The sequence below is a fragment of the Octopus bimaculoides genome, chromosome 28 (genome assembly GCF_046866305.1).
Source record: "Octopus bimaculoides isolate indiv1 chromosome 28, ASM4686630v1, whole genome shotgun sequence".
Taxonomy (NCBI): Eukaryota; Metazoa; Mollusca; class Cephalopoda; order Octopoda; family Octopodidae; genus Octopus; species Octopus bimaculoides.
Window position 1 is genome coordinate 4,967,103 of NC_142955.1, and position 26,074 is coordinate 4,993,176.

Here is a 26,074-nt window from a genome sequence, read left to right on the forward strand (position 1 = left end):
TTCTGAAGCAAATTTAAAATGAAAAAAGCAAATAAAACGAAGGTATGGAGATTAAATACGCTTTACATCGCTTAATCAGCCAAAGGAGTAAATGTAAACAACTGAATACTTGTCAGTGATTGGTTGAAATTATTGAAATAAGACAATTTTTTACATGAAATAAATTCGAATACAAAAATATTTTTCTGTTCTATAACACAAAACAGATAAGTATACGAAGTTTGAAAGTCTTTCCGTACCAAAAACACTACGTAAAACATTAATGAAAAATGTGGCCCCCGTTTTAAAATAGATCCGGAAATTGAATGAATTAATACAATTTCCTTTGTCCTTTCACTTTTCGGCCGATAGATCGGCCTTGTCGTCTCCTAAGTGTTAAAGATGTCACTGTAATTTCACTTTCCTTGTCAATGAGCTCCAAAGAATAGTTAGTGGAATTTGTTTATACCAGTTTACCAACAAACGACAGAAATGAGTAGTGGATGTCTTCAAGAGTTATTTGAACAAATAAAAAGAACGTAAAAGTTGATAAGCTTAATGACGAAAGTATGAGAAAACTTCTGGGAAATGTGATTATATTAAGAAGTTATAGATTCAGTGGCAAAAGAAAGTCTGTCTTTTCTCTTCTTTTATTCCTTTATTTGTTTCAGCCATGCTGGAGCATTGTCTAAAAGGGGTTTTTTTTTTTGCTCGAAGAAATCGATCCAGAACTTATTCTTTGTCAGCCTATTACTTATTACATCAGTTTCTTATACTGAACCGCTAAGTTACGGAGATGTAAACACCAACTAGCATTCGACGCTCAACTACAGCTCTGCTCACTGACCACAACTTCCTGCGTATTAACATTCATTTCTTTGATTTTTCTTTGTGTGTGTTTGTGCCACATCTTGTGGTTGGTTTCAGTGGCCATCTTGCCTCAGACGTCCCTCCAAAATTTCTATTTTTGTGCTTCCACACTCAAGGGGGAGCCATTGTAGTGACGTCATTTGGCGCCAAAATACAGTCGCCATTACTGCGTTTTCATCCACGCATGCGCAGGGAATAGTTCCGGAAGGAACACAGGAAGAGTCCCATGCGCATGCGTGGAATTCAACATCTAAACGTTCCCGCTCTTTTCATTCTCTTTTCTCGCCGGCCGACGAAGAGGTAACACAGGTCCAACAGAGCTCTCTCACATGAGCGTGGTCGTATCAAGCTGTCTCTCCAACATTCCAACTCTGGGGACAGCTCACAACAACATTCCGGCGTCTCAGCAACCATGCCTGTTTTCCTCCATGAATAAATATTGTTGTGTTGATAGTTCAGAGTCAGCGTTCGTTGTTATTTAGAATTTAATATGGGAAAGCAGGTGTACACCTAATGGTGTATAACCACTTTCCTATAGACGTACAAAGTAAGCAATCGACGAAGATAAACATTAAGGGCCGTTAGGCTACGACGAATTGTAATGCGTAACGCTATATAATTTAATTGTATCAAGGACCTATAATCCTTTAAGGGATGCTAGCATTCTAGTTCTCCTATACACACACACACACACACATATATACTAGCTGGTGTACCCGGTAATTGACGCGGGTAAAGATGTTCTATTGAAACGCCTCATTAGTCTGGTATAAGAAAGCAATTTCGTTAAAATTGCCACAAAAGGTGTATTTTCCATCACGAAAACGTACAAAAACTGTCCGCTGGAGGAGGGAGAGATTGTTGGCGGCTGGCATGTTAGTTATTTGGAGAAGTTGAAAAAATGTCTATTAATGCAATGTGTAAATTAATTACAGCAATATGTATATAACTGCTTAGATATTGAATTAGAATAGACGTTTATCAAAATATTGTATGAACTGTAAATAAGCAATAAATATTATGATTTGTAAAATAAGTATAACTGATACAGGGTGTCGCGAGTCAGTGTGGTGTGGAAGTTTGGTTTCATTTTTACAGAATTTTAAACATTCAAAGTACGAATTCATTGTACTGGGACAAACTTATGAAATACGTTGTGGAATGAAAAATGTATGTACTATCATCGTAAAATTTGAACTTGAAAAATGCAGAATTATCGGAGTTATGGGCATTCATAGTGTAATGAAATTTAATTGAAAACCCTGCATACATTGGCAGAATTTAGTTATTTGCAGATGTTGAAAAATGTCTATTAATGCAATGTGTAAATTAATTACTGCAATATGTATATAACTGTTTAGATATTGAATTAGAATAGATGAAGAATAATTGTTTTATTTTGTAAATATGAAACATAATGAATCGGAGACTTCCTTGAGATCGTCGTTGTCGCATTAGAGCAGCTTGTGAAGTAAAAGCATCCAGTCGTACTCTGACTCGTTGTAGCATTTTAAAGGTGAACTTTATGAAGGCTAATTTATTAAAGGTAATATATGAATGTAATATATATATGTATAGAAATATATGAATGTAGTGTTAGAAGAAAGTACAATAATAACGTTCACACTCATTGGTGGTCGCTGTCAGTAACTGCGTTTAGCTTACGGAGTTCTTGTTTTCATAACTATCGAAAAGCAGCCAGAAGGATAGATATATTGTTGAGAACAAATGATTTCGTTGGAGGTCTGTTATCTCCATTCCAGCCCCTGGTGGTCTAGAATAGGTTAGAAGGGTCAATTGGCAAAGACATTATTATTCTGCTTAGCGGGGGCATCTGGAAAATGTGTAGGAAAGTGGTTATACACCATTAGGTGTATACCCGCCTCCGTACATTAAATTCTGAAGAAACAACGAAACGCAGATTCTGAACCATCAACACAACAATATTTATTTACAGAGGAAATAGGCAGGTTTCTGAGACGCCTTCTGAATGATTTCCGTGGTTATTTGTGAAGCTCTGGTGCTGACATGTGAGAGAGCTCTGTTGGACGTCTGACCTCTTCGTCGGCCGGCGAGAAAAGAGAATGAATAAGGGCGCCAAACTTGGATATTGATGACTACGCATGCGCATGAGACAAGGCGTTACTACAAATGTATAACTGCTGTCATTCATAGAAAGACTATTGTTTTACCGTGAAAAAAGCGCTGTTGAAGTGTTAAGTGAAATTTGGCAACCGAGAATCGAACCCACTACAAATAATACGTTGTGGAAAAAAAAAAAACATATCTACAGTCATGGAGAAAGAGTAACTGTAAAAATGCAGAATTATCGGAGTAATGGGCATTCAAAAAAGTATGTATGTGTAGAAATGTATGGATGAAGAGATTCAAATTAAGGAAGTGCAATTGTAATGTTTAGCAGTTCAAAACTGTGAGTAGGGAAATGCAGAATTAGATCGGCTGATTGTTGGTCCAAAGTAATCGAACGTAAACAATGAAATGAGTTATTTCCCTTGGGTGTTTTAAAAAAATAGTTATATAAGGTATATATAAAGGTCCCTTCCAGGGGCCTTATTATCGATTTTTTTCAACAATCTAAGTATGTCATGAGGTTTCTAGACATGAGTTCTACTCACGTTTCAAGTTTCATCAAAATCAATAAAACAATGTAGGAGGAGTTAGCTAACAATGCCATAAACACACACCAATTTTCCACACACACACACACACATATGATGGTTTTTGGTAAGCAATGTCGATTTTTACATAATAATACTAATTGTAGTGGCGCGAAATTATAGCCGCCATTGAGCAAGTACTATTCTGCGCATGCGCAGGGGACTTCCCCACCGGAAGCCCCTCGAGTGCGCATGCGTAGTAAAACTGGTACTAAAAGAGAGAGTTTCACTTTGTTGGGGAGTTGAGCCGAGACCTTCTACGTAACAACACCTCGCTCCTCCACGAAACACTTTTACACTGTTCTCTGGCAGGCATCAAGGAAGACCTTAACGATTACCAACTACAAACCTAATCAGCGGCTGCTAATCTGAATGACAGGAATTGTATAACCAAGTATCATCATAAATAAACCTTTTTATTATGTTGTTAATTGTTCTGATGTCTCTTCATTCATAATGCTGTTGAAAGGTGATACAGACAGACTAAAGTCACTATCACTACTATCAAACTTTTACATAATAATAATTTATAAGCTTAAAGCGATCACCGTATAATGACTAAAGAAAATAGTCTAATATTAAGGCATATAAGTCCTCGACGGAAAAATGTAGGAGTTTCCGTTCCATGCGTACAGAATCCCTACTTTTTTCGAGGGATTGTTTGCCCCAATATCAGACTATTTTCTTTGATCGCTTATAAGCGTTAAGCTTATACAATATTATTATCATTGAGTGAGAGAGCAGTGCATGCCATCAAAGAGACACTGCGGTAAAATAAACGAAGCCCAATATACCCACCATGACTACCCGTTTGATAAGAGTATACAAGTCATATGCATCACAATGATATGTACATGACATAGTGATCTCACGTCAAGATAAATAGGGCATGACCTTACAGGTGGGGTCCAGTTAGAACTTTCTTCAGGTCGAGTAGCCCATCCCGCTCAAAAGTCCCCGAATAAGGGTTGTTTAAGAATGCTGAACGAAATGCTCATGTTTCCTAAGGTGAATTATTCAAATCGCAAAGAATTCCTCTCAACATATGGCTATGATGCTCCCCCACTACTTCTGCTCGTGATCAGAGATGCACATATCATCAACCACTAAGGGACATGCTCAACTGGTTAAGGCGAAACAATGTACATGATAACACTTTCAATCAGTTAAAATCAGAAGCCATGAGAACCAGTGCCTGGTACTGCATTAAGGCTATAATAATAATGATAATAATAATCCACATAAAAATACAAAACTGCACAATCACAACAGACATATTTTACAAAAAAAACCGATACACACCAATATTTAAACTTCTATTCTTGCCACCCATCACACATCAAAAGAAACAGACCATACAGTATGGCCAGACGCATCTGTGCTATAGTAAGTGACCTTAAAACGTGTGAAACCAGACTCAACGAACTGAAAGGCTTCCTTACTATAGAAAAATACCCCTTAGGCCTAATTAATGAAGGAATTAAAAAGGCGATGGAACTGAATATAACCCAACTACGGACACCAAAGGAAAAAGTTAATGAAAACACGATTCCGTTCATTAACACATACAGTCCTGGAATAACTAACATATTCCACGTCATAAAATCGAACCTGCCTATACTCCTTCAAAGCCCTAAGATGAAAACTCTGATTGAAAAAAAACACCTTACGGAATAGCAGACGCCAACCAAAAAACCTTAAAAAACACCTGACAAGGGCAGAATTCAGATCAGAGACTAAACCAGAATTCATAGTAAAAGAATGTGGTGATAGGAGATGTGGAACGTGTAACAATACCAACAACTACAAATACATAGAAAGTGGTTCCCACACAAAATTCAAGAACGGATCTATTTTTAAAATAAATGCAGATATGAACTGCAAAACACAAAATCTCATATACTGCATCACCTGTCCAAACTGTAAAGAAAATTACGTTGGCGAAACGAATAACTCACTTTGTCAACGTGCAAAAATTCACAGGCAACATATCCGACAAGAAGAACTAAGAATGATTCCATTGAGTAAACATCTGGAAATATGCGGAGACGTAAAGTTCAAAATCTTTCCCTTTTATAAATGTACACGGGACGATCCACAATACCGAAAGGCAATGGAACTACTCTCCATAAAAAATTTTTCCCCAAAGTTAAATGTTTGAAGGAGAAAAAAGAAAAACAAGGAATACGTTTTGTATGTATATATATGTATATATGTGTGATATGATATCTTTACTAATTGATTTTACTAATTCAATTTTTCAAATTTACAAAGATTATACTAATATACTCTCATGCAGAACTACACTTTACAAAAAATAAATAAATAAATGAATGTATGACAGGAATATATTCTAAAAGGGACCCAAAGTCTATAAAAAGAAAGGACAAAGAATATAAAACGAAAGAACTAAAAGCAAAAGAAAAAACAGGAAGACATTTTTTGTTTTCTTTATATTTTCTATTCATTATTCTCTATTTTTTCTTTCTTTTTCTTCTACCATCCCTAAAATGTCTCAAAACAATACAGTTAGTAAACAAGCTTTTAACCTTTTTTTTTTTTGACACTCCTTAAAAAAACCAATTCAATACAATGGCCCTTCTCTCTCTCTTTTACCACATCCATCTCTCTATCTGTCTGACTATCAGTCTATCTATCTATCTCTCTATCTGCCTATCTATCTATCTATCTATTTGCTTATACATCTTCCATTGTCTCCAAAGCCTCACCTAAAAAAAAACAAAAAAAAAAACAAAACAATGTTCTGTTAGAAACAAAACCCCCCAAAAAACACCTGTTTTTATATAAATAAGCTAGATCTCTGTATTTTCAGTTATATTTGACAAGTTCGAAAGACGAACGAAAGCGCTAATATATGTATAAAATAAATGAAAGAAGTTATTCCAAAATTCTGACGACTTTTTTTTCAATATATATATATATATATATATATATATATAATACAAAGAATATATATACATGTATACACACATATATGTACATACTTACATCTACATATGTATATATATGCATATCAGGGCACAGGACGTTAGAACAATGAACTACAGACAACGGAACGAACACATAGGAAAACGGAAAGCCACTTGGAATATTCCTTCATCAGCTGTCTCTATTCTAACTAGACGTTTCGAAGATAAGACAGCTTTTATTTTTGAGTAGTGGATCAACCCACTACACAGAGTGAGTGGACAAACGAAAGAGGGGCACTCAACCAATTTATTGGGAGTTACATGTATGGATCAAAACAGTTTGATTCAAATTCGTTGATATTTTTGAGTTTCAAGCATGATGCTAGCCGTCAGCCATGGCTTGACAGCTGATGTTGGCATGTTTACGTTCCCGTAACTTTGTGGTTCAGCAAAAGAGGTCGATAGAATAAGTACTAGACTTAAGAAACAAGTCCTGGGGTCGATTTGCTCGATTAAAACCCTTCAAGGCAGTGCTCGAGAATGACCGTGGCAAAATGATTGAAACAAGTAAAAGATAAAAGATGGGGATTATTCGAATAATATACGTGTACATATGTATATGCATGTACACGTGTGTGTGCGTGTGTGTGAATGCTATTACATCATAGGTGATTATAACGTCACAAAACTTGAAGACATCTTCCCCAGTTCTGTCATCGAGATTCGCGTTGCCATATCCGCCTGCCAGTTGAAGTCTTTCTAACTTCAGTTTACTTTAAATATTTTAAGTTACTAATAATCTTATTAACCTACTGGTTGTTTCTTTTTGTTTTTTTATTTTCGTTTTTCACTTCAAACAAAAACAAAAACTTTTTACCTTTCTTCGTCTATATCTGGTTGTTTGATTAATCGATTGATTGACTCCTTATTGATTTATCAATTTAGATCAATCCATATATTTTATTTTATACTAACTTAACTAATAGCTTTATCAATCTATTTCATTCCTGGCTTTATTCTCTTTATCGATTACATTGATCTAGTAATTAGAATCAGTCTATCGTTAACTTTAAATAGTCCATCCATCCTTTGTATTTTTCTTTCAACCGATTGAATCATTGATTAATAACTTACCGATCTATTGTGATATCCAGTTCATTGCTCACTTTAGCAGTTTACTGACCTTATAGACTTCTTTCTATTTTCCCGTTATTGTTGCGTTCTTTATATATTTTTATTTTATCGATGACGAATTGATCCTTTGATTTAAACTAATCTCTACATTGATCTGATTTGCAACTAACTCTTTCCCCTTATCATTTCTTTGTGTATCTGTATGTTAATCTATTAGTAACTTATTGACCTGTTGGTACATTCAATTCATCGATAACTTTATCAGTCAATTGACTCTATATTTCTACCTCTCCTTCCTATTTTACTGTTTTTCTTTTATTTTTGTTTGTAGTTCTTCCTTCCCTTCTTTCCCTCTTTTCTCACTCTAACTCTCACCTTAATCTATTGATTCAAACTATTCCACAATTTTTTCTGATTTTAACCCACAACTTTATCAATCCCTTGTTGTACTTTATCAATCCCTTGTACTTTATCAATCCCCCGTTCTCTTTTTGCATATTTGCTTATTTCATTGATCTATTAATATATTCAATTTATTTCGGGCCTTGTGCCTAGAAAAGAAAACAATATATTCAGATTATCGATATCTCTATAGTCTCGATCTTATTTCTTTTTTGTCTTTTTCTTTTCCTTTTATTCTTTCCTTTCTTACTCCCCCTCTTTCTCTCCATCTCTCTCTGTTCACCCTCTCTTGCATTTTCGTATGATTTCCTTTTCTTTCGTTTGATTACTTACTGATATATTATTGATTTAAACTAATCCATATATTTGATATTTAACTAACATCTTTATCAATACATTTATAGTTCCCTTCGCTACCCTCTCTCTATCTGTGTATTTGCTTGTTTATTTTATTGCTTAGTTATTGATCTATTGATATATATTCAGTTTATCTAACACTTTATATCAGTATATATATTTTGTTTTTCTCATTTTCTTCATTTTTCATTTTTGATCCCCATCCCACCGCTCTCCCTTTCCCCATTCTGTGCGCTTCATTTGATTTCCTTTTAATTTTAATTAAAACCAATCCATTTATTTCACTTTTAATTCCAATTAATTTACTTTCTTTTCCTCACTCATTCTTACTTAAGTACAGAGGTCCCGAACAGTGTATACTCGTTAGGGTTAGTTTTAAGGTTAGCTTCTAAGGTTAGGGTTAGTTTGTAGGGTTAGGCTTACCTTCCCTTTATATCGTTACGTTGATGCGTCGGGACCTCTGTATTTAAGTAGTACCACTCTATATTTGTTCCTGTTTTAATTTCTTGGCATATTGTTTCCTTTTCTTCTTTTTTTGTTGAGTGTTTTCTGCTTATTTCTGTTAGTTCTGCATTTTATATTTTTGTGTCTATTCGTGAAATAATGTACTCTCGTCCATATCTCTTGCCCAATGTGGCAGAATTTTCTCCTTCATATTCTCGTTCCTATCGTCACGCTTCTTCGTCGTCGTCTTCCGTTAAATTGCCGCCGTTAAAGTTGTCAACATCTAAGAATTTATCAGTGCTAAAATCGTCTTCGTCTTTTCTGTCGACTTCAGTGAATTTGCCATCACCAAATACATTTCCGTTGTGTTCAGTGTCACCGCCTGCGCTTTCAGAGTCTGTATCATCGTTACCTAAAATATGTAAAACGTCAGATGACTATCTAGACACTATTAAACGTAGAGCTCATTACTTTACCCTTTTCAGGAATCCTACTCCCGGCACTACCCCTAAGATACCCGCTGAGTCAAAGATACGCCTCAACAGGAAACTGTATCCACTTCTAACCCAGAAATTCAATCAGAAGAAAGTTGTGAAGTTTGACCCATTGGAGACTGTCTACGAGATACCTACTTTGGAGGAACTGCAGAGCGAAAAGAAGGAGCTGAAACGACCGACCCATAGAAGGAAGAGCTGAAGAGAAAGCGAATGGTATGTTTTTGATTTTTACTGTTTATTTTTTTCTAATGGTAAGCATGTTGTAGCATTTATTCTCTTATTTTTTGTTTTTCGTTTATTTTTCTGCTTTTCTTATTTTATTTTTACTTTTTGTATATCTTTTATCTGAGGTTTATTCGCTTATTTAGACTGTATGTGTGTACGCGTGAATGTAAAGATACACACACACACGTTTTAAAATTCTTTTTACTTGTTATAGTCATTAGACTGCGGTTGGTACTCGTTTCTCTCTTGGAGACGAGTACCAACGTTCCATGTGGCAGGCTTCGGTATGAAACTAATGGTTACCTTGTTAGCCCATAAATAAAGAGAATTTATCTACCAATGAGGTGTCAAGTCCTCATTCTCACTGTTCAGTTGAATTAGGTACTTAAGTTGAAGCACCAAATCAGTGCGATATTATCCGTACAATTCAAAGTAAGGTGAATAAAATCAAAATAAACAACAAGATATCAAGAGGTGATGCAGTACGACCGTTTCAAGCAGCTCTATTTAACTGAACAATGCAATCATTTCATCAGTTTAAATGCAGAGCTACCCTCAGCTGCATAAATAAATGAATAGAATTTTGAATCAGTTTTGAATCTTATTTTGATTTTATTTATATATATATATATATATATATATATATATATATATATATATATATATATATATGTATGTATGTATGTATGTATGTATGTGTGTATATATAAATCCCCAAAACGGAATAAGAACGTAACAGACGACAATAAAAACATATGGACAGATAGATGATACAAAGATAGACAGGAAAAAACAAGGACGGATCATTCGTGGCCTATTCATCAGTCAAGTTTCCAATTTATCATTACTGTTTCGGCCTATTACACTTGAGACTATTCAAAATTGGCTGGCCCCAAAACTCTAAGCTAAGAGCATTAAATTTTTGGAAGAAAGCAAGTGAATGTGTACAACAACACAAACAAAAAAAAAAGAGAAAACGGAGAAAATGTTACATGATTACAAATTTAAAGCAATAAGAGAATAACAACAGGTGCCTTTCGACTAATAAGGACGAATCCAGTTGAGCTGGCGCGTGGAGTGAAAACCTTGAGGCACAAACATAGATGAATATATGTGTGTGTAGGATAAAGTATCCAGGTGGGTACCATACGAGCACTCTGTTATGATTCAAATCATGGCTAACTGCATTGGGTTGTAAGGAACATCCTGGGTTACTTAAGGTGAACAATCCCAATGTATTTCACCTGATGGGTAAATTCTGGGTTTGCTTCGCTGGATTATAAATATTTTATTGAGTGTATATCCAAGACAATTACAGTGAATATGGGAATTAGAGCATCGGCGTATCTTTTAGGTCTACAGTCAATTAGACAGCATATTTGGTTTAAATGTGTCTGACACACGTTTCTGCTGCATAGGCATCTTGCAATGGTATTTGCATCCAGTTACTTTCAACTGGTTATTAGTCTATGCAACTTTATTCAAGTTCCATCCACTGATGTGATCTGAAGTGAAGTGTGTGAAAGATTAGCTAGCTTTATGTTTGGTGGGTTATTCTTGTCTTTGAGTACATAGAATATGAAAAGAAGAAACCTGATACAGCTATAAAAACTGTTATACACTTGACCGTGTCCTGACCTTAGGTTGGAATTTCGAACTGAAAATACGAGACATTGATTAGGTCAAAGTATGTATGTTTTAAAACATTAGCCTTAGGTGAATTATGAAGATAGTGCAAACCTTGCTACTCTCTTCGAATTTGGCATTTCTTCAAGCTGTTCCTTCTGCTTCCTCCATCATCTCATCGCCTTTTCTGAAACGCCAAACTCTCTTTCTGCAGCTCTTGTTCCATGTTCTTTAAAACTCTTTCTCTTTCTCATGATTAGGGTTTGTAATTATTAACATTTTAAAGCTAAAAATCGGGGTGAATCGATGTAAACAAATGCAATACGCAGGCTTCCGGTTTCAGCTTTATAGTAAACAGATGTCACAAAAATGTTTCCATAACAACTTGAAAATGGAAAAGCCCAGGCCCAGGGTATGTGCCTGGACTGTTGGTACGCTACCGTCTACTTCAGGTACCTGTGATGTCAAGTGGATAGGTCGCACCCTTGAACTTTATTGAAATTTTTGGTAAAAAAGTGAGACCTAGCTGCGAGTATATACAGTATATGTTTTCGATATTGAAGTAATTCTTCTTGGTTTTCCTTATCATGACAAATGCATATCAAAATTATATATAAATCCTGAAATATGTTAAAACAAACCGTAACTTCTACCCTAATATCTATACTTACATTTAGGATGAAATCTTCAGCTAAAGACATGTCATCGGTCTCACTGGTTCAGTGTAACAAAATACGAAAATGTTGTTAGAGAACATTTTTATGGAAGAAAGTTGGTAAAACAATTGAAAAATTCAATTTGTGACAACGAGGTAATTTCTTTTGCCGTTGTTTTAGAAAGACCACTGATTAATCTGAACATGGTAAGTTGACAAAAAGTTTCTTTATGAATGTAATAAAATGTGTAAATAACAGAATTTTACAGTAATTAGGCAGAAGTGAAGTGTAAGCACCCCTGCCCCTACTGTTTTTTTTTTTAAATTTCTTTAGATTCCTATGTTTTCGATACCTTCAAGGAGCTCCTTTAGAAACGCACCTCCTTAAGAAAATGAAATGCAATTTTTAAAAAAAGTTATGAAAATAGAAAATATATACAAAAAATGAAGTATGCAAAAAATTGGAATGATTGGATCTTTGTGATTTGACGGGCAACATTTTTTTATGTAGTGTTTTTGGTACCGAAACACTTTCAAACTTCGAATACTTGTATATTTTGTGGTATAGAACAGATAAAAAATTTTGTATTCGAAGTTATTTCATGTAAAAAATTGTCGATTTCGGTAATTTCAACCAATCACTGACGTCTATTGAGGTGAAAACAATTACGCCGTGGAATATAAACAACGTTGTTACGGGATTTTTTTCCCTTGAATAAAATTAGTGCCGTTGTTTGTCAACAAAAACTATCCGTGTCACTGTTATTTATGACATCGTTCGTGCGTTTGTACTGGTTTTAGCTTTAGGGTTTTAGGGTTAGGGTTCGGGTTTTAGAGTTAGGATTAGTTTTAGGATTACGGTTAGGGTTATGATTATTTTTGCCATAACCTTAACTCTAACCCTATAACTCATAACCATAACCCTAACCCTAACCCTAAAACCCGAACCCTAACCCTAAAACCCGAACCCTAACCCTAAAACCCTAAACCCTTACTAGGGAATAATGATATAATTAAACAGGGAATAACACACTTGACACCGAACAGCACTAACTGTATTCAGCTGAATAGACGCCAGAGATTGGTTGAAATTACAGAAATACGACAACTTTAACATGAAATAATTTGCGATGTACAATTTTTTGTTAAGAAGGTTAAGAGAAGAAATTGTTTTATATGACACATTCTACCAGTGTCCCAAGTTTGAAAGTGTTTCGTTAAGAAAACAAATGGTGCCCGTCAAATCAAAAAGATCCGAAAGATTAATCCATTTTCTAATAATTTATACTAAAAAAATAAAAACAACGGAAAGCGGGGACCTGTGGAATATAAACAAACATATCGAATGATACAAAGGGAGGCAATTTACTTTTACCAGTCAGGTATTATTAATGATACGAGGAGCCCGACAATATCCTTTGCAAATTCTTGGTTGTTTTTAATCAGATTTTTTTTACTGTGCACACTCGTTAGGGTTAAGCTTGGAATGACGCAATGTTCTAGACGCCATATAGAAAGATTAAGGATTAGAGTTTTCTGGAAGACCTGATGGAAGCCCCTTATGCACTTGCGCAATCATCATCAGCAGCTAGACTTCACCCTCGATAATTCACCAAAGCGTTCACGTCTACCGCTAACCTGAGATGGAATTTTTCCCAGTGAAAATAAATTGTTGTTGTTATTTAGAGGGATCTTGTCCTCGCTTTTCTTCTTTCAAGTAATGTGTATGGAATTGCGATGCACCCAGCCAGTGTTTATCATTTTCCTACAATTGGTGACCCCGACTAAGAATATTAGCAGCCAAACTTCTATCAATGGATAAAACGAACCAAGAATTTCGTCTCTGACTAGCGAACATTATTTTGAAAAAAACTCCCCAAAAAATAAAACGTCCGACATTTTGCCGTTTCCACAGTGGAGAAAGAAAAGACGAAGCCGTCTACTTCAGATTCCTGTGATGTCAAAGTGGATAAGGTCGCACTCCTGAACTTTATTGAAATTTTTGGTAAGAAAGTGAGACCTATCCGCGAGTCTATGCTCTCATCCAACAACGAACTACGACGATGAAGACGGAGGGAAAATTAATTCTCATCAAATATACAGAATAGTTGAGTTCGTTTGAAGAGTTGACGGTTCTGTTACTCAGGAAAACAAACGCCGGCACCACGTGGGTTGTGCAGCCATTTTCTTTCAGACACGTGCTTTCTACAGTTTTTTTTAACTGCTATTTTTAGCAGTGAAATTAACTTTTTTTCATTGCAAACAGTACACGAAAACAAAAAAAATTTTCTTAAGATTTTTTTTCCTTTTGTGCACACATTTCATTGCTCCACGAAATTTTTTTTTTGTCGGTTTTGTGGTTATTTTCTTTTACTTGTGTGTTTCTCTCATTACCGAGGTCTTTGTTTTTTTCATCGCCAATTTCCATTCGTTTTTTTTCGTGTCACAAAAAAAAAAAAAAAAGACTGAACAAAAATTATGCCCCTACCAATACTACCTCAGTTTGCAGGAGATGTCGAATTGTGGTTCGTACAACTTGAAGCTTACTTTTCGGTTTATAATATTTCTCCCTCACAACAGTTGAATCTTTAGTAGAAAGTGGGTTATACATCTTTGGATTGTATACCTGACTTTCTACTATAAAATTAAAGAATATAACGGAACGCTGAACTCCAGACTATCAACTTAAACAACACTTTATTTAGGTGGTAAATATGTACATCATTAGTTCTTGTTGTTACAGCTTCTGTGTGTATGAGCATAGTTGTTGGGACGTTGTAGTTGTGAGCAAGCTGTCTTGTGTAAGTCCGAAAGATGTAGAGACAGCTTTAGCACACGTCCATGCTCATGGTCGGCTGACCGTAAAAGAGAAAGATTAAAGCGGGAAAGTTTGGTTGTTTAATTCTACGCATGCGCAGGCGTTACTACAGAGCTCCCTTGCCAGTGCGGAAACGCACGATAAATGAAATCTGTTAGAACGCCTGAGGCAGGATGGCCACTGAAAACCACCCACATGATGTGGTACAAACACACACAAAGAAAATTCAAAGAAATGAAATGTACACTTGTGAAATACATGCATGCAACGTATAAATGAAATGACAATGACAAAACAACCGTGATGACAACTGTCCAGGAAACTGGAATCACGCGATGTAAAAGTCTGAGTGTTTGTTTTCCCTGAAAGGAAAGAAAATGTATGAGTGCACAAGTGTGTGTGTGAGAAAAAACACAGAACAAGTGAACGTGTCTGTAGTATAGACTGCGAAAAAGTCCCAAAACACCGAGATAGAGTACATTGATGAAGACGTCGGCGCAGGAACTGCTATAGCTGTGTTCTGTATGTGTGGTGGTAATGATGTTGACAGTGGTAATGATTCAGTTGAAACTTGGCGACGTCGGGGGGAATGCTTGTAGTTGGTAGTAGTAATTGTTGTCGTCACGGTGGTAATCTTGGTTGGTGCACGACGCTGGTGGCGAAAAGGCTGTTTGGTGATGAGTGTTTCAAGAGGTACGCTTTTACAGAACGATCGACAGACAAATCTCTGTACGACCATTAGCGAAAACCTCGAAGAAAAATTTTCTTAACCCAAGATGAAAAAACGACCGTGCGAAATGAATAACAAGAGTTATTGTGTGGCATAAAAGATGTATGTGTAATGTGAGAGTGTGAATGCGACATATAAGAACATAAAAAGCAGGCCGTAATTGCTGTCTGTTTTTCGTGAGTGGAAAAAAATCTACTCTAACAGAGGCGAGAATAAAAACCGCTCTTGTTGAGTCGTGTTGACTATGGTTGGAGATGTTGGTAATCCGTAGTTCAGTCTCCATGGCCGTATTTGTTCTTTAGTCGAGGTTCACCAGTTATAAGTTGGTAGTCCAGAGTCCATGCTGCGTTTTTTCTTCGTCGGGGTCACCACTTTAGAGGAAAGTGGGTTATACATCTTTAGATTGTATACCTGACTTTCTACTATAAAATTAAAGAATATAACGGAACGCTGAACTCCAGACTATCAACTTAAACAACACTTTAATTAGGTGGTAAATATGTACATCATTAGTTCTTGTTGTTACAGCTTCTGTGTGTATGAGCATAGGTGTTGGGACGTTGTAGTTGTGAGCAAGCTGTCTTGTGTAAGTCCGAAAGATGTAGAGACAGCTTTAGCACACGTCCATGCTCATGGTCGGCCGACCGTAAAACAGAAAGATTAAAGCGGGAAAGTTTGGTTGTTTAATTCTACGCATGCGTAAGACTACGCATGCGCAGGCGTTACTACAAATCTTTTGTATTATGGCATTCCCGCACCACTCGTCACCTCTGTTAGGGATCTAATCATAGATCCCTGCTCAAACGCCACTTATGCCTCTGTTAAGGCGGAGATTTTGCGCCGTAATACCAAATCTGCACTGTGTCGTTTTAAAGAATTGATGGCAGGCGAGGAATTGGGAGACAGAACCCCGTCACAGTTTTTGCGCTGTCTGCGCGAATTGAGTGACTATCCTGCTGACACGCCTCTTTTGCGCTTAATATTTTTCTCTAGATTGCCGTCGTACGTGCAGACGATTTTGGAGACGGCACTAGAGCATAATACGGTTGACCAGATCGCCACTATGGCGGAGGAAATTTTGGAATTTTCAGCACAGCTCTCGTCACGTAGTACTTGTTCTGAGGTTTCTTCGACAACCTCTGTAAAATCCTCTCCCTCGTCACACGACGAGATTTCCGAGATGCTAGACGCGCTCACACGGCAGATGGACGCACTGTGCAGAGGTAACCGACATCTTTCGCGTTCTCGTAGTCGCAGTCGTTCTGCCTCTCGTGCCTCTCTGTCACACTTCGGTCTGTGTTGGTACCATGCAAGATTTGCAGAAAAAGCCCACAAGTGTAATCAGCCTTGTAGCTTTAAGTCGTCGGGAAAAGAGTCTTGGAGGAATTGAGCACGTCAATTCCCTCTTCATTTTCTACTCATCATGTATTCTTTGTAAAAGATTTGGTGTCCAAGGAACAATTCATGGTTGATACCGGTTCTTGCAATATTTGCCATCTTCGTCTCACTGCAGACAGGCCTAAGCGTTCTGCCATTGTTTTGCACGCAATCAACTCGTCTCCGGTTTAAAAGAGCATATTTTAAGGTGTCCGCATCTTTCGATGACGTGCTGCCACGCCCACCTTTGAACCTACACGTGCACCCTTGACAACACCACCACCTTCGTCGTCACAACCTGCCTCGAACAGACCCTATGTCACCAGGACTGACCCAAGAAACTTGCAAAGACTATATTTGACAATTTCTTTTGTGTTTCCTGCGACAGACAGGTGTTCTTTTGTGTACTGGACAGTTTCAGTGTTTTGCTATTGAGCATTTTGTAAAAAAAAAATTTGGGTACTATTCATCCGCGCTAGCTAGTCGTGACTAATCGATCCTACAACGACTATCTAGCGCGTATGCGCAAAACATGTATGAGTTTTTTTTTTAAACAAATTCAATAAAGCACAAAGTAAATAATATTTTTGTTGTTGAATCTTCCCCATCTTACTCTTAAAACGTCGTTTTACGTTCTTCCAGGATGTATTTTGGTGTCACATCCCATTGTATGCACTCCAACTTCATCATTCATACATACTAACATTGCGCATCTATCAGAGCATGTTCACTTCATTCCTTTCTAGCCTTTGCAGCCCACATCTATAATGTAACATGGCACACAAGCATCTTACAGCCTGCCTTTCATCAGAGGGAGAAACCTCTTGCCTCTTCTTACTCTGGCAAGTATACTTTCATAACATCTTTCTCCAATAATTAGGTAACTTAGGCAACAGAAACTCTGAACCACTTTTAGAAATCCTGCCATGCAGCTGAATCACTATATTTTCCATGTGTATTTAAGAATTTGTTGACCTTGTGCATCTGCCATCTTTGTAAAAGTGTTTAAGGTCTCACTGCATATGCTGTTTGGAATTAATGAAATAATAAAATAGAGAATAGGGAAGGTTATAAAATAGTAAAGTAAGAAAGGTAAGCAAATAGCAAACTAGGAGAGGTAATAAACATAATGAGAGAGGTAAGCAATAGTAAGGTAATTCAATTGAAACTTTACTCAAAAGCTCAGATTACTCAGTCACAATAAAAGCATGAAAAGTGCCTCCCCATTTCATCCTACTTGGAAAATCGTCATTAAGGTAGGTCCCCTTAACTTCATACACTTTTTGTTGAACTCACTGGAATGTACTGCCTCCCACCCTTTCCTCAGCTTCCTTTTAAAGATGATGAGAGTTTGTCTGGAGAAGGCAATGCCTGTCTTCTAATATTTCAAACAAATCCTTCATACACCTTCTTTAGTTGTATACACAGGTTGAGGAAGACTAGACACCTGCAAAAGGAATGTATTGGATCAATTTTCACTGAGACGCTTGGTTGATGCCAGATTTCTCCAGTGTAAACCTACAAATTGATAATACATAGATACTGGATACAGCTTTTGTTAGCTTACACGTCTTGGACAAGTTTTATCAACAGGCACCCTCTGCAGCATTGCTATGCCAAGTTTGTTTTTGGAAGTTGTCCAAGTTCTTAGCTTGAAAGTTCTCCAGAAGAGGCTGCTCAGACAGTTCTTGTCAGTACCCAGAGCTATTTGCAAGCTGTCATTGTTTATACCCTCCGCTAACCCTCTGTAAAATGCAGTTGTTTTTTTACTGCTGACATTGTCCAGCTAGGAGAGGGCTTGGCATCATTCTAGATACCAAAGGCCTAGCTTTGGCCTAAAGTTGACTCACAATTGCAGCTCAGTTAAAAACATGAGCTGTGGAAAGATATGTTATATGAAAGGCATCCGTACTAGTTACCCTTTCTTTTTGTCTTTGTGGTTATCATTGCAATGGTGCAGATGTGTGAACATCAGTGCACAGAATCAGCAATGGAATCCCAAGTTCATCACAGAACAAGCATTGACAGCAAATTGATTTCCTGAATGCTGGTACCTGTCCCAGAAGGAGAAAGGCATGTACTCCAATCTAGACAGATATTTCTTGATACAAGCCATAATAGTCAAATGGTAGCGTATCACTAAGGTAATATAGGTGTTAGTAACTTCTCTCTAGAGGCCTGCCAACTTGATCCCAGTTGATGTGGCTTCCTGAATACCTCTATTACTCCTCTACTATGCGATTGATCACTTCAATCTCCAAAGTATTCAAGATCCACTAATGCTAACACAGCTGTTCCACAACCCTGTTGAGTGGGATATTTCTCAAAGATTCCATCCACTGCAACAATTGCTCCAAAGAGAGGAGATAGAGAGGGTATCCTTGACAGACTGAATGTTTGATACCAAAAGGTTCTGAGAAGTTACCATTAAGATTGGCCACTGAACAGATATTGCTGTATATTGTGGCAATCCAAGTGACTGCTCTTGGAATAGCCATTAACTAGTGATGGTTTACCCTTTTGAATGCCTTGCACTAATCCAAATTGATCAGCTTCCTGCACAAAGCCAGAAATATTCCTAACCCTCTCTATGATGTTGTGGATTGATGCCGAGGATGGCACGAGTTAGTACTTTCCTGAATATGTTACAAATAATGGGTGAACACCCTTGATAAAATCTTTAACTGTGTTTAGCAGAGTTAATGGCCTGAAATTTTGAAACACACCCTCCTTGCTTGTATCCTTCCACATCAACATAACCACTTCACAGCCAACTCAGCTGGGAATGCTAGCTTCAGTTGATGGCTAAGACAGGAAAACAGGAGGTATGGCATGTGGAAATTGAGGTAGTAGGGCAGAACATCCAATCCTAGCACAACAGCTCAGTTCATCTGATACTTCATCAGATGTGTAGTGAGGTTCATGCAGCACTCTACTTCCCTGCTCATGAGTTATAGCAAACCAAAAATGTAGGTGTAAAAGCCCTCTTTATCCAGTCCATTATACATTGAGAACTTCAGCAAAATACCACTGGAAAACCGCTCATCTGTTTGGTAGCAAAGAGCATATGTCTATCACGGTCCATCATAGACCATATTCAGTCTTTGATGCCATGCTATGCATCCACCCCACTGGCCCATTGAAAGGCTTCTTATCCTCATGTTTTAGTGCACCCAGCTTAGTGTGGGCAACATAATTTGTATTTTATGCTGAAGAAATAATCAAAGGCCATTCTTGTTAAAACGTTGTTTCTATGTGCCTTTTCTAAATGGCTAGATAAATCCTTTTGTATCCTGTAAATTTCTATATCTACCCCTTTAATAAGTTCTTAGCATGACTCACCACCTGTTGTTGATGATGGCACCCATCAAATCAGCTCAATTCACTAACTCAATCTCTGAAATCTTTCTGTACCAGAAAGGACGCATTCAGCTTCCAGTAACTGGATCTTTATCTTTTGGTCTATGCTAAGACTGTCCAGGTTTGTATATGCAAATATCAGAAAATGTGGCCAACTTAAGCTAACTCTGTCCAATAACCTCATGAAAATTTTATCTAAACATGACTCAAATGACAAAGTCTGCATTGAGAAAATAAAGCTGTACATTCAGAAAATAAAGCTGAAACCTGTCAGAGCTGGAAGTACCTCAGAGAAGGTTTGCAAGGCATTAACACCCACTTCTATTGGCTACATCCACACAATCCTTGCTTGTGTCTGAGATGCCATTTCAGTCATCTCCTATCACTAATGAGTGAAATGTTCCTTGGAATGTCTCACTTCAGTTATGAATGACTGTTCTTTGAGAAAGATTTCTTCAAAGAACCATGTACTTTTTATGTGATTCTCACCAGAACTTTCCATTGTTGAGGGTTTTCACATTCTTTTATTCTTTCACTTGTTGCAGTAATTTGACTGGCCATGCTGGAGCACCACCTTGAAGTATTTTTGTCAAAACAATTCAAACCCCAAACTTATTTTTAAAACCCTAGTACTTATTCTATCAGCCTCTTTGCCAAATTGCTAAATTATGGGGACATAAGCACACCAACTCAAGTTGTCAGGTGATGATGAGGGGACAAACATAGACACAAAGACACACACACACACACGTATATATGTATATATATATATATATATATATATATATACGACAGGCTTCTTTCAGTTTCTGTCTACCAAATCCAATCACAAGGTTTTGGTTGGTCTGAGACTATAGCAGAAGACACTTGCTCAAGGTGCCATGCAGTGGGACTAAATTCTGAACAATGTGGTTGGGAAGCAAGCTTCTTACCACACAATCACACCTGCACCTTCAATGAGATATGGCTTTCTCATTGAAGCCCTCACCTGAGATAAAGATTTTGCTTTTGTCAGAGTATATATACTCCATAACCTCCTTGTTCTCCTCTTGGAGGACTGTGTAGCTGGGTGGATTAATATGGAGTTGTTGCTGTGCTTGTTTTTTTTTTCAGCTTTCATTGCTGCTCTCCTTGGTGTATCTTTTTCTGTTGCAATGATTAAATTTTATGTTACAAATTTATATATTTAAAAAAAATCACATAGGCAGAAGCATGACTGTGGTAGGAAGCTTGCTTCCTAACCACATGGTTCTGGGTTCAGTCTCATTGCGGGGCACCTTAGGTTGACCAAAACCTTGTGAGTGGATTTGATAGATAGAAACTGAAAGAAACCTGTCATATATATGTGTGTGTGTTAGTTTGTCCCTCCCATTACTACTTGACAACAGGTGTTTGTGAGTTTATGTCCTTATAGGTGCAGGAGTGGCTGTGTGGTAAGTAGCTTGCTTACCAACCACATGGTTCCGGGTTCAGTCCCACTGCGTGGCATCTTTGGCAAGTGTCTTCTACTATAGCCTCGGGCCGAGCAAAGCCTTGTGAGTGTATTTGGTCGACAGAAACTGAAAGAAGCCCGTCGTATATATGTATATATATATATGTGTGTGTGTCTGTGTTTGTCCCCCTAGCATTGCTTGACAACCGATGCTGGTGTGTTTACGTCCCCGTAACTTAACAGTTCAGCAAAAGAGACCGATAGAATAAGTACTAGGCTTACAAAGAATAAGTCCCAGGGTCAATTTGCTCGACTAAAGGCGGTGCTCCAGTATGGCCGCAGTCAAATGACTGAAACAAGTAAAAGAGAAAGGGAGTATAACTTGGTTCAGCAAAAGAGTTTGATAGAATAAGTACTAGGCTTTAAAAAAAAAAATCCTTCAATGCAGTGCTCCAGCATGGCGACAGTCAAATGACTGAAACAAGTAAAAGAATAAAAAATAATAACAATTTAAGCAAAATTGATTATTAAAAACCCTAAGTTTAAAAAAAGTCATTTTTACATTTTGCTCTCAATTTGTTCATCAGCTTTCATTTGTTTAAATTTTTTTTTTCTAACTGTAAATAGAAAATATTTTGTTATCTAATAATGTATTTCTTCTTTTTTTTTTTTCACTAAATTTTACTCTCTTGAATTACATATATTCTACATGATTTTTGTTAAAGAAAAAAAATAATATAATACTAAAAATAAGACATATTTTTGCTTAATACAAAGAAATTTTAAAATCAAAAATATTAACTTAAATTGAAAAAACATTGCAATATAAAGAATAAAAAATGCACACACTATTTGATGAACAATTTCAGAAATTTATTTAGCAAATTCTAACTTTAGCAGCAATATTTTAAGTTTTTGCTTTTCTTGTCCTGTACTTTTCCAGGATTAATCACTGCTTGTTCTGTACTTTTCCATGTTCAATACTTAAGAATATTCTAGGATTCTGCACCTGCATTTTTGATTTTAGTCCACTGTCTTTCCAGGCAACGCTTCTGTTATTATAATTATTATATTTACCTTTATAACTGAAAAAAATGATACTTTGGTAAATATTTTTTAAATACAGGTTTTGTTTAAGCTTAGAAATTTTGTTTTGCACATAAAAATAACAAAGTATTAATAGCAGCTTATCTGTTACAAATAAATATATTTTTAAACAATTTTGATTATAAAATAATGCTATATTCTAATTAAATAATTAATAATTAGCATTTTTCATGAGTGAAATTTTGTTTTTGATATGTTTATAATATGTATATGATTTAATACTTTAACAAAAAATAAAAATTAATATGAAATCACAAAAAAATCATAACTATTTTAGGCTTAATATTTTTAGACAAAATTTTTTCCCAAATATTCATCTGGATGAACTCTTTCATTTGAGTTCAAATAATATTTTTCTCTTAAAAGGATAAAAGTATTTTGATTTCTTAAAATTATCACCTTCTTTTTACACTGAAATCCAAAGAACAGCTAATATTTTTTGTCAAGGTTTTTCACCATAGACAGAGTTTCCTCTCAGAGCTCTTTCATCTGAACTAAACTCAAAGAAAGAATAGCTCTGAAAACAGCTTGGAAAATGACTAAATGCCCTTAAAAAAAACGTTAAAAAATGGCAATGATTCCACTGCAGAGGGTCAAATCTGTACTTCTCAAAAACTCCAGTTAAGTATGCTGAATCTAAGCAACATAATACATCAGATATCATCTTTTATAATGTTAGATATCTTAAAATGACAAAAATATTTTAATCTGTTAAAATGATCACTTCTTTTTCTCAGCCACAGACAAATCGGTGCAAAGCTGTTGTCTGTTTAAAACTACTATATTTATATTCTGAACCTTTCATGTAGAGTCTGATTTTGTTATTCACTTGTTCCAGAAAAAAATTAGGAAAACTTTCACTAAAATTCTGTTACTAATCAACCCTAGGTTATCCAGTAGTCAGATTGACCCTAAATGCCAACCCTTAGCCCTAACTCTAACCCTAAGCCCTAAACTCCATTGCTAAACCCTAACTCTAATCCTAGTGTATCTCAAACTTTCATTGTAGAATAATGTACAGTTTGTTTTTCTGTAATTTTTCCAAAAAAATTTCATGGATAATTTTTCCTTTGTATATTGCCTGCTCCAATGTTTCACTTGACTTTATTCATTTAAACGTATTCAAATTTCAAAACTTCTTACAACTTTTGTCATCGTATTCTAAAGCCTGTTTTCTGATTGAGTAAGAATAATCAAACTTTAAACCTCATTAACATTTCTCTGGGACAAGTGAGGATCTTTTCTGGTTGGTTTTCACTTTTAAAAAATTTTAAAATTGAGTGAAAATGTTTAAATTTGGTATATTGATGTAAATTTTCTCACTAAACCTGATGTTGTTATTCACTTGTTCCAGAAAAATTTTAGAAAAATCTAGAAAAGAAATTTCAAATGCAGAGGAGCAGTGAAAACAGCCAAGATTGACAAAATACTTTTAGAAAACGAAAACTGTATAGCAAGCCACTACAGAGAAACCATATCATTTAAAACACAGTTAAGCATGTTGTACCATTAAGCCACGTGAACTATTACATCATCTAATACCAACTTTTATAATGACAAAAATATTTTAATTTATGAAAACAATCACCTTTTTTTTTGTCAGTTAAAGGCACATCACTTTTTTGAAGCTAATATTTTTTGATGATTCATTTGAACACAACTGTTGCATAGTTTTCTTCAATATTAGTTAATACATTTTGATTCAAAGTCAATTTTGGGTGTTCCTTACCATATTTGTTTCATTACTTAAAAGTCACATAACTTTTTCCCTTGCTGATACTTTTTAACAAGGTTTTCACCAAAAGATTCTCCTCAATGAACACAGTCTTTTAAACCCAACTAATTTATTCACCCACTGCCATGGGGTGAATGATTCTGTTAGAGAGTGTACTTGAGAGTTGTAACCTCTATGTGCTCCTCCATCATTGCCACCACTTTTGTCTGGTCCCTGTTGGGGCTGATACATTGCTAACTCATATTTTGGTCACCTGTCTTCTCTATAAATAGTTAAATCATAAGAAAACCATGGAATGTGCAAGTAATAATAGCCACAATCTGCTGTTACTGTTACAAACAGCAATAACTATTCAGTGTCATTTACCTCTTGTTATGAAGTCCATTTGTTCCTGCAAGAATTTTTTCAGTTGTGCTTGACTGGGACACTGTTTTCTTTCATTTGTGTGAATGTATTTATAAATAATGTGTTTTTTCTTCTTGTTTTATTTATTTTCTGGTGCATGTATCACAACGACTGGAAGTTTCATGGATCCTGGGATATAACATCACATTTATATTCTTTTTACTATTTGCCTTTCTGCTGCATCAGTGGCAATGCAACACAAGATCAGCAGCATAACCTGACTGGGTCCGGGTCCTCAACAGAAAACGACAAAACCGGAACAGTGAGCATAACACAGAAGTTGCGAGGTGCTGACAATGGCTGCTGGTGGTGCCCGGCATGGAGGGGATATTGAGTCACGGTCGAGGGTCAGTGAGGAGGAAGTAAAAAGAAGCTGGTCATTGATCATGGAAGGCACAAGCATGAGCAGCAATGTTCCCAGTATGAAATCAGCCAGTATGGCAGCAACAACTTGCAAGCTTCCATAGCATGCCGGCTGATGGAGGTGGTCATGGGAATGCAGTGGGAGACACAATGATGATTATTGTTGGACTAGAAGTGAGGTAGAGGTGTAGTTTTCACAGCTGTGGCAGCGGATGAGGTCATAGCTATGACAAGGTGAAGGCAAGGAGTCTGAATGTGAAAAATCGATGAATGAACAGGGATGCTGTCAGTGGCGCATATGATGGTGAGGAGCATGAATGAATGTATGAGTAAGTGTGGTGGCTGCGTGGGTGCAAGGCGGAGTGCAACAATGATAGCGAAGATGAGGGCATTCTTGTGCAGACATATGAGGTGGTGGCAGCACATTGTAAGGTCAAGAGGCATGTACCCGTTTATCAGAAGACACAAGGACTGAAAATGTTTGAAATCATCAGCAAATATGAGAATTGTGAAATGAAAAATTGCACTTAGAATTTTCCTCACTCACACTTATCATATTGAGAAATTATGGGTTAATACACATATAAAAATCTTTGTCAAGAAAACATGAGAACCGAAAATGTTAGAAATCATTCACAAACCTTTTGAAAATTTCCAATTGAACAATTGCATTTCAAATTTTTCACACTCACACTTGTCAGATTGAAAAGTAATGGGTTAAATACATGTTTGATTATAGTTCTGAAGATTATATTTACCAAACATTCAATTGAAGTCTAAATGTTTTTCAGAAAATGCTGGAAATCATATGTTTCAAAAATTTTCACATGAAATATTGTACTTTAATCTGGTCAACATTCATCTCTGGTATCTAAATTGTTTTCACTCAAATATTAAAATAGCTGTGAAGATTACATTTACCAAACATTCAATTGAAGTCTAAATGTTTT

General features: G+C 36.2%; 2 protein-coding genes across 4 annotated transcripts; both read left to right on the forward strand.

Annotated features, from left to right (window-relative positions):
* Positions 1 to 7,146: 7,146 nt before the first annotated feature.
* On the forward strand, positions 7,147 to 24,381 carry LOC106879233 (uncharacterized). Of its 3 annotated transcripts, none has more exons than XM_089343861.1 (3): positions 7,147 to 9,504; positions 11,820 to 12,004; positions 23,976 to 24,381. In XM_089343861.1, exon 1 carries the CDS (start codon positions 8,954 to 8,956, stop codon positions 9,488 to 9,490), a length of 537 nt encoding a protein of 178 aa, XP_089199987.1. In that variant the 5' UTR covers positions 7,147 to 8,953; the 3' UTR covers positions 9,491 to 9,504; positions 11,820 to 12,004; positions 23,976 to 24,381. The 3 variants fall into 3 exon arrangements, with proteins under 3 accessions (XP_089199987.1, XP_089199986.1, XP_089199988.1); XM_089343860.1 differs by lacking the exon at positions 23,976 to 24,381 and adding an exon at positions 17,469 to 17,564; XM_089343862.1 differs by lacking the exon at positions 23,976 to 24,381 and adding an exon at positions 13,271 to 13,484.
* LOC149130496 (uncharacterized) lies at positions 16,226 to 16,735 on the forward strand. The gene has a single exon (XM_089343774.1). It carries the CDS (start codon positions 16,226 to 16,228, stop codon positions 16,733 to 16,735), a length of 510 nt encoding a protein of 169 aa, XP_089199900.1.
* Positions 24,382 to 26,074: the final 1,693 nt, after the last annotated feature.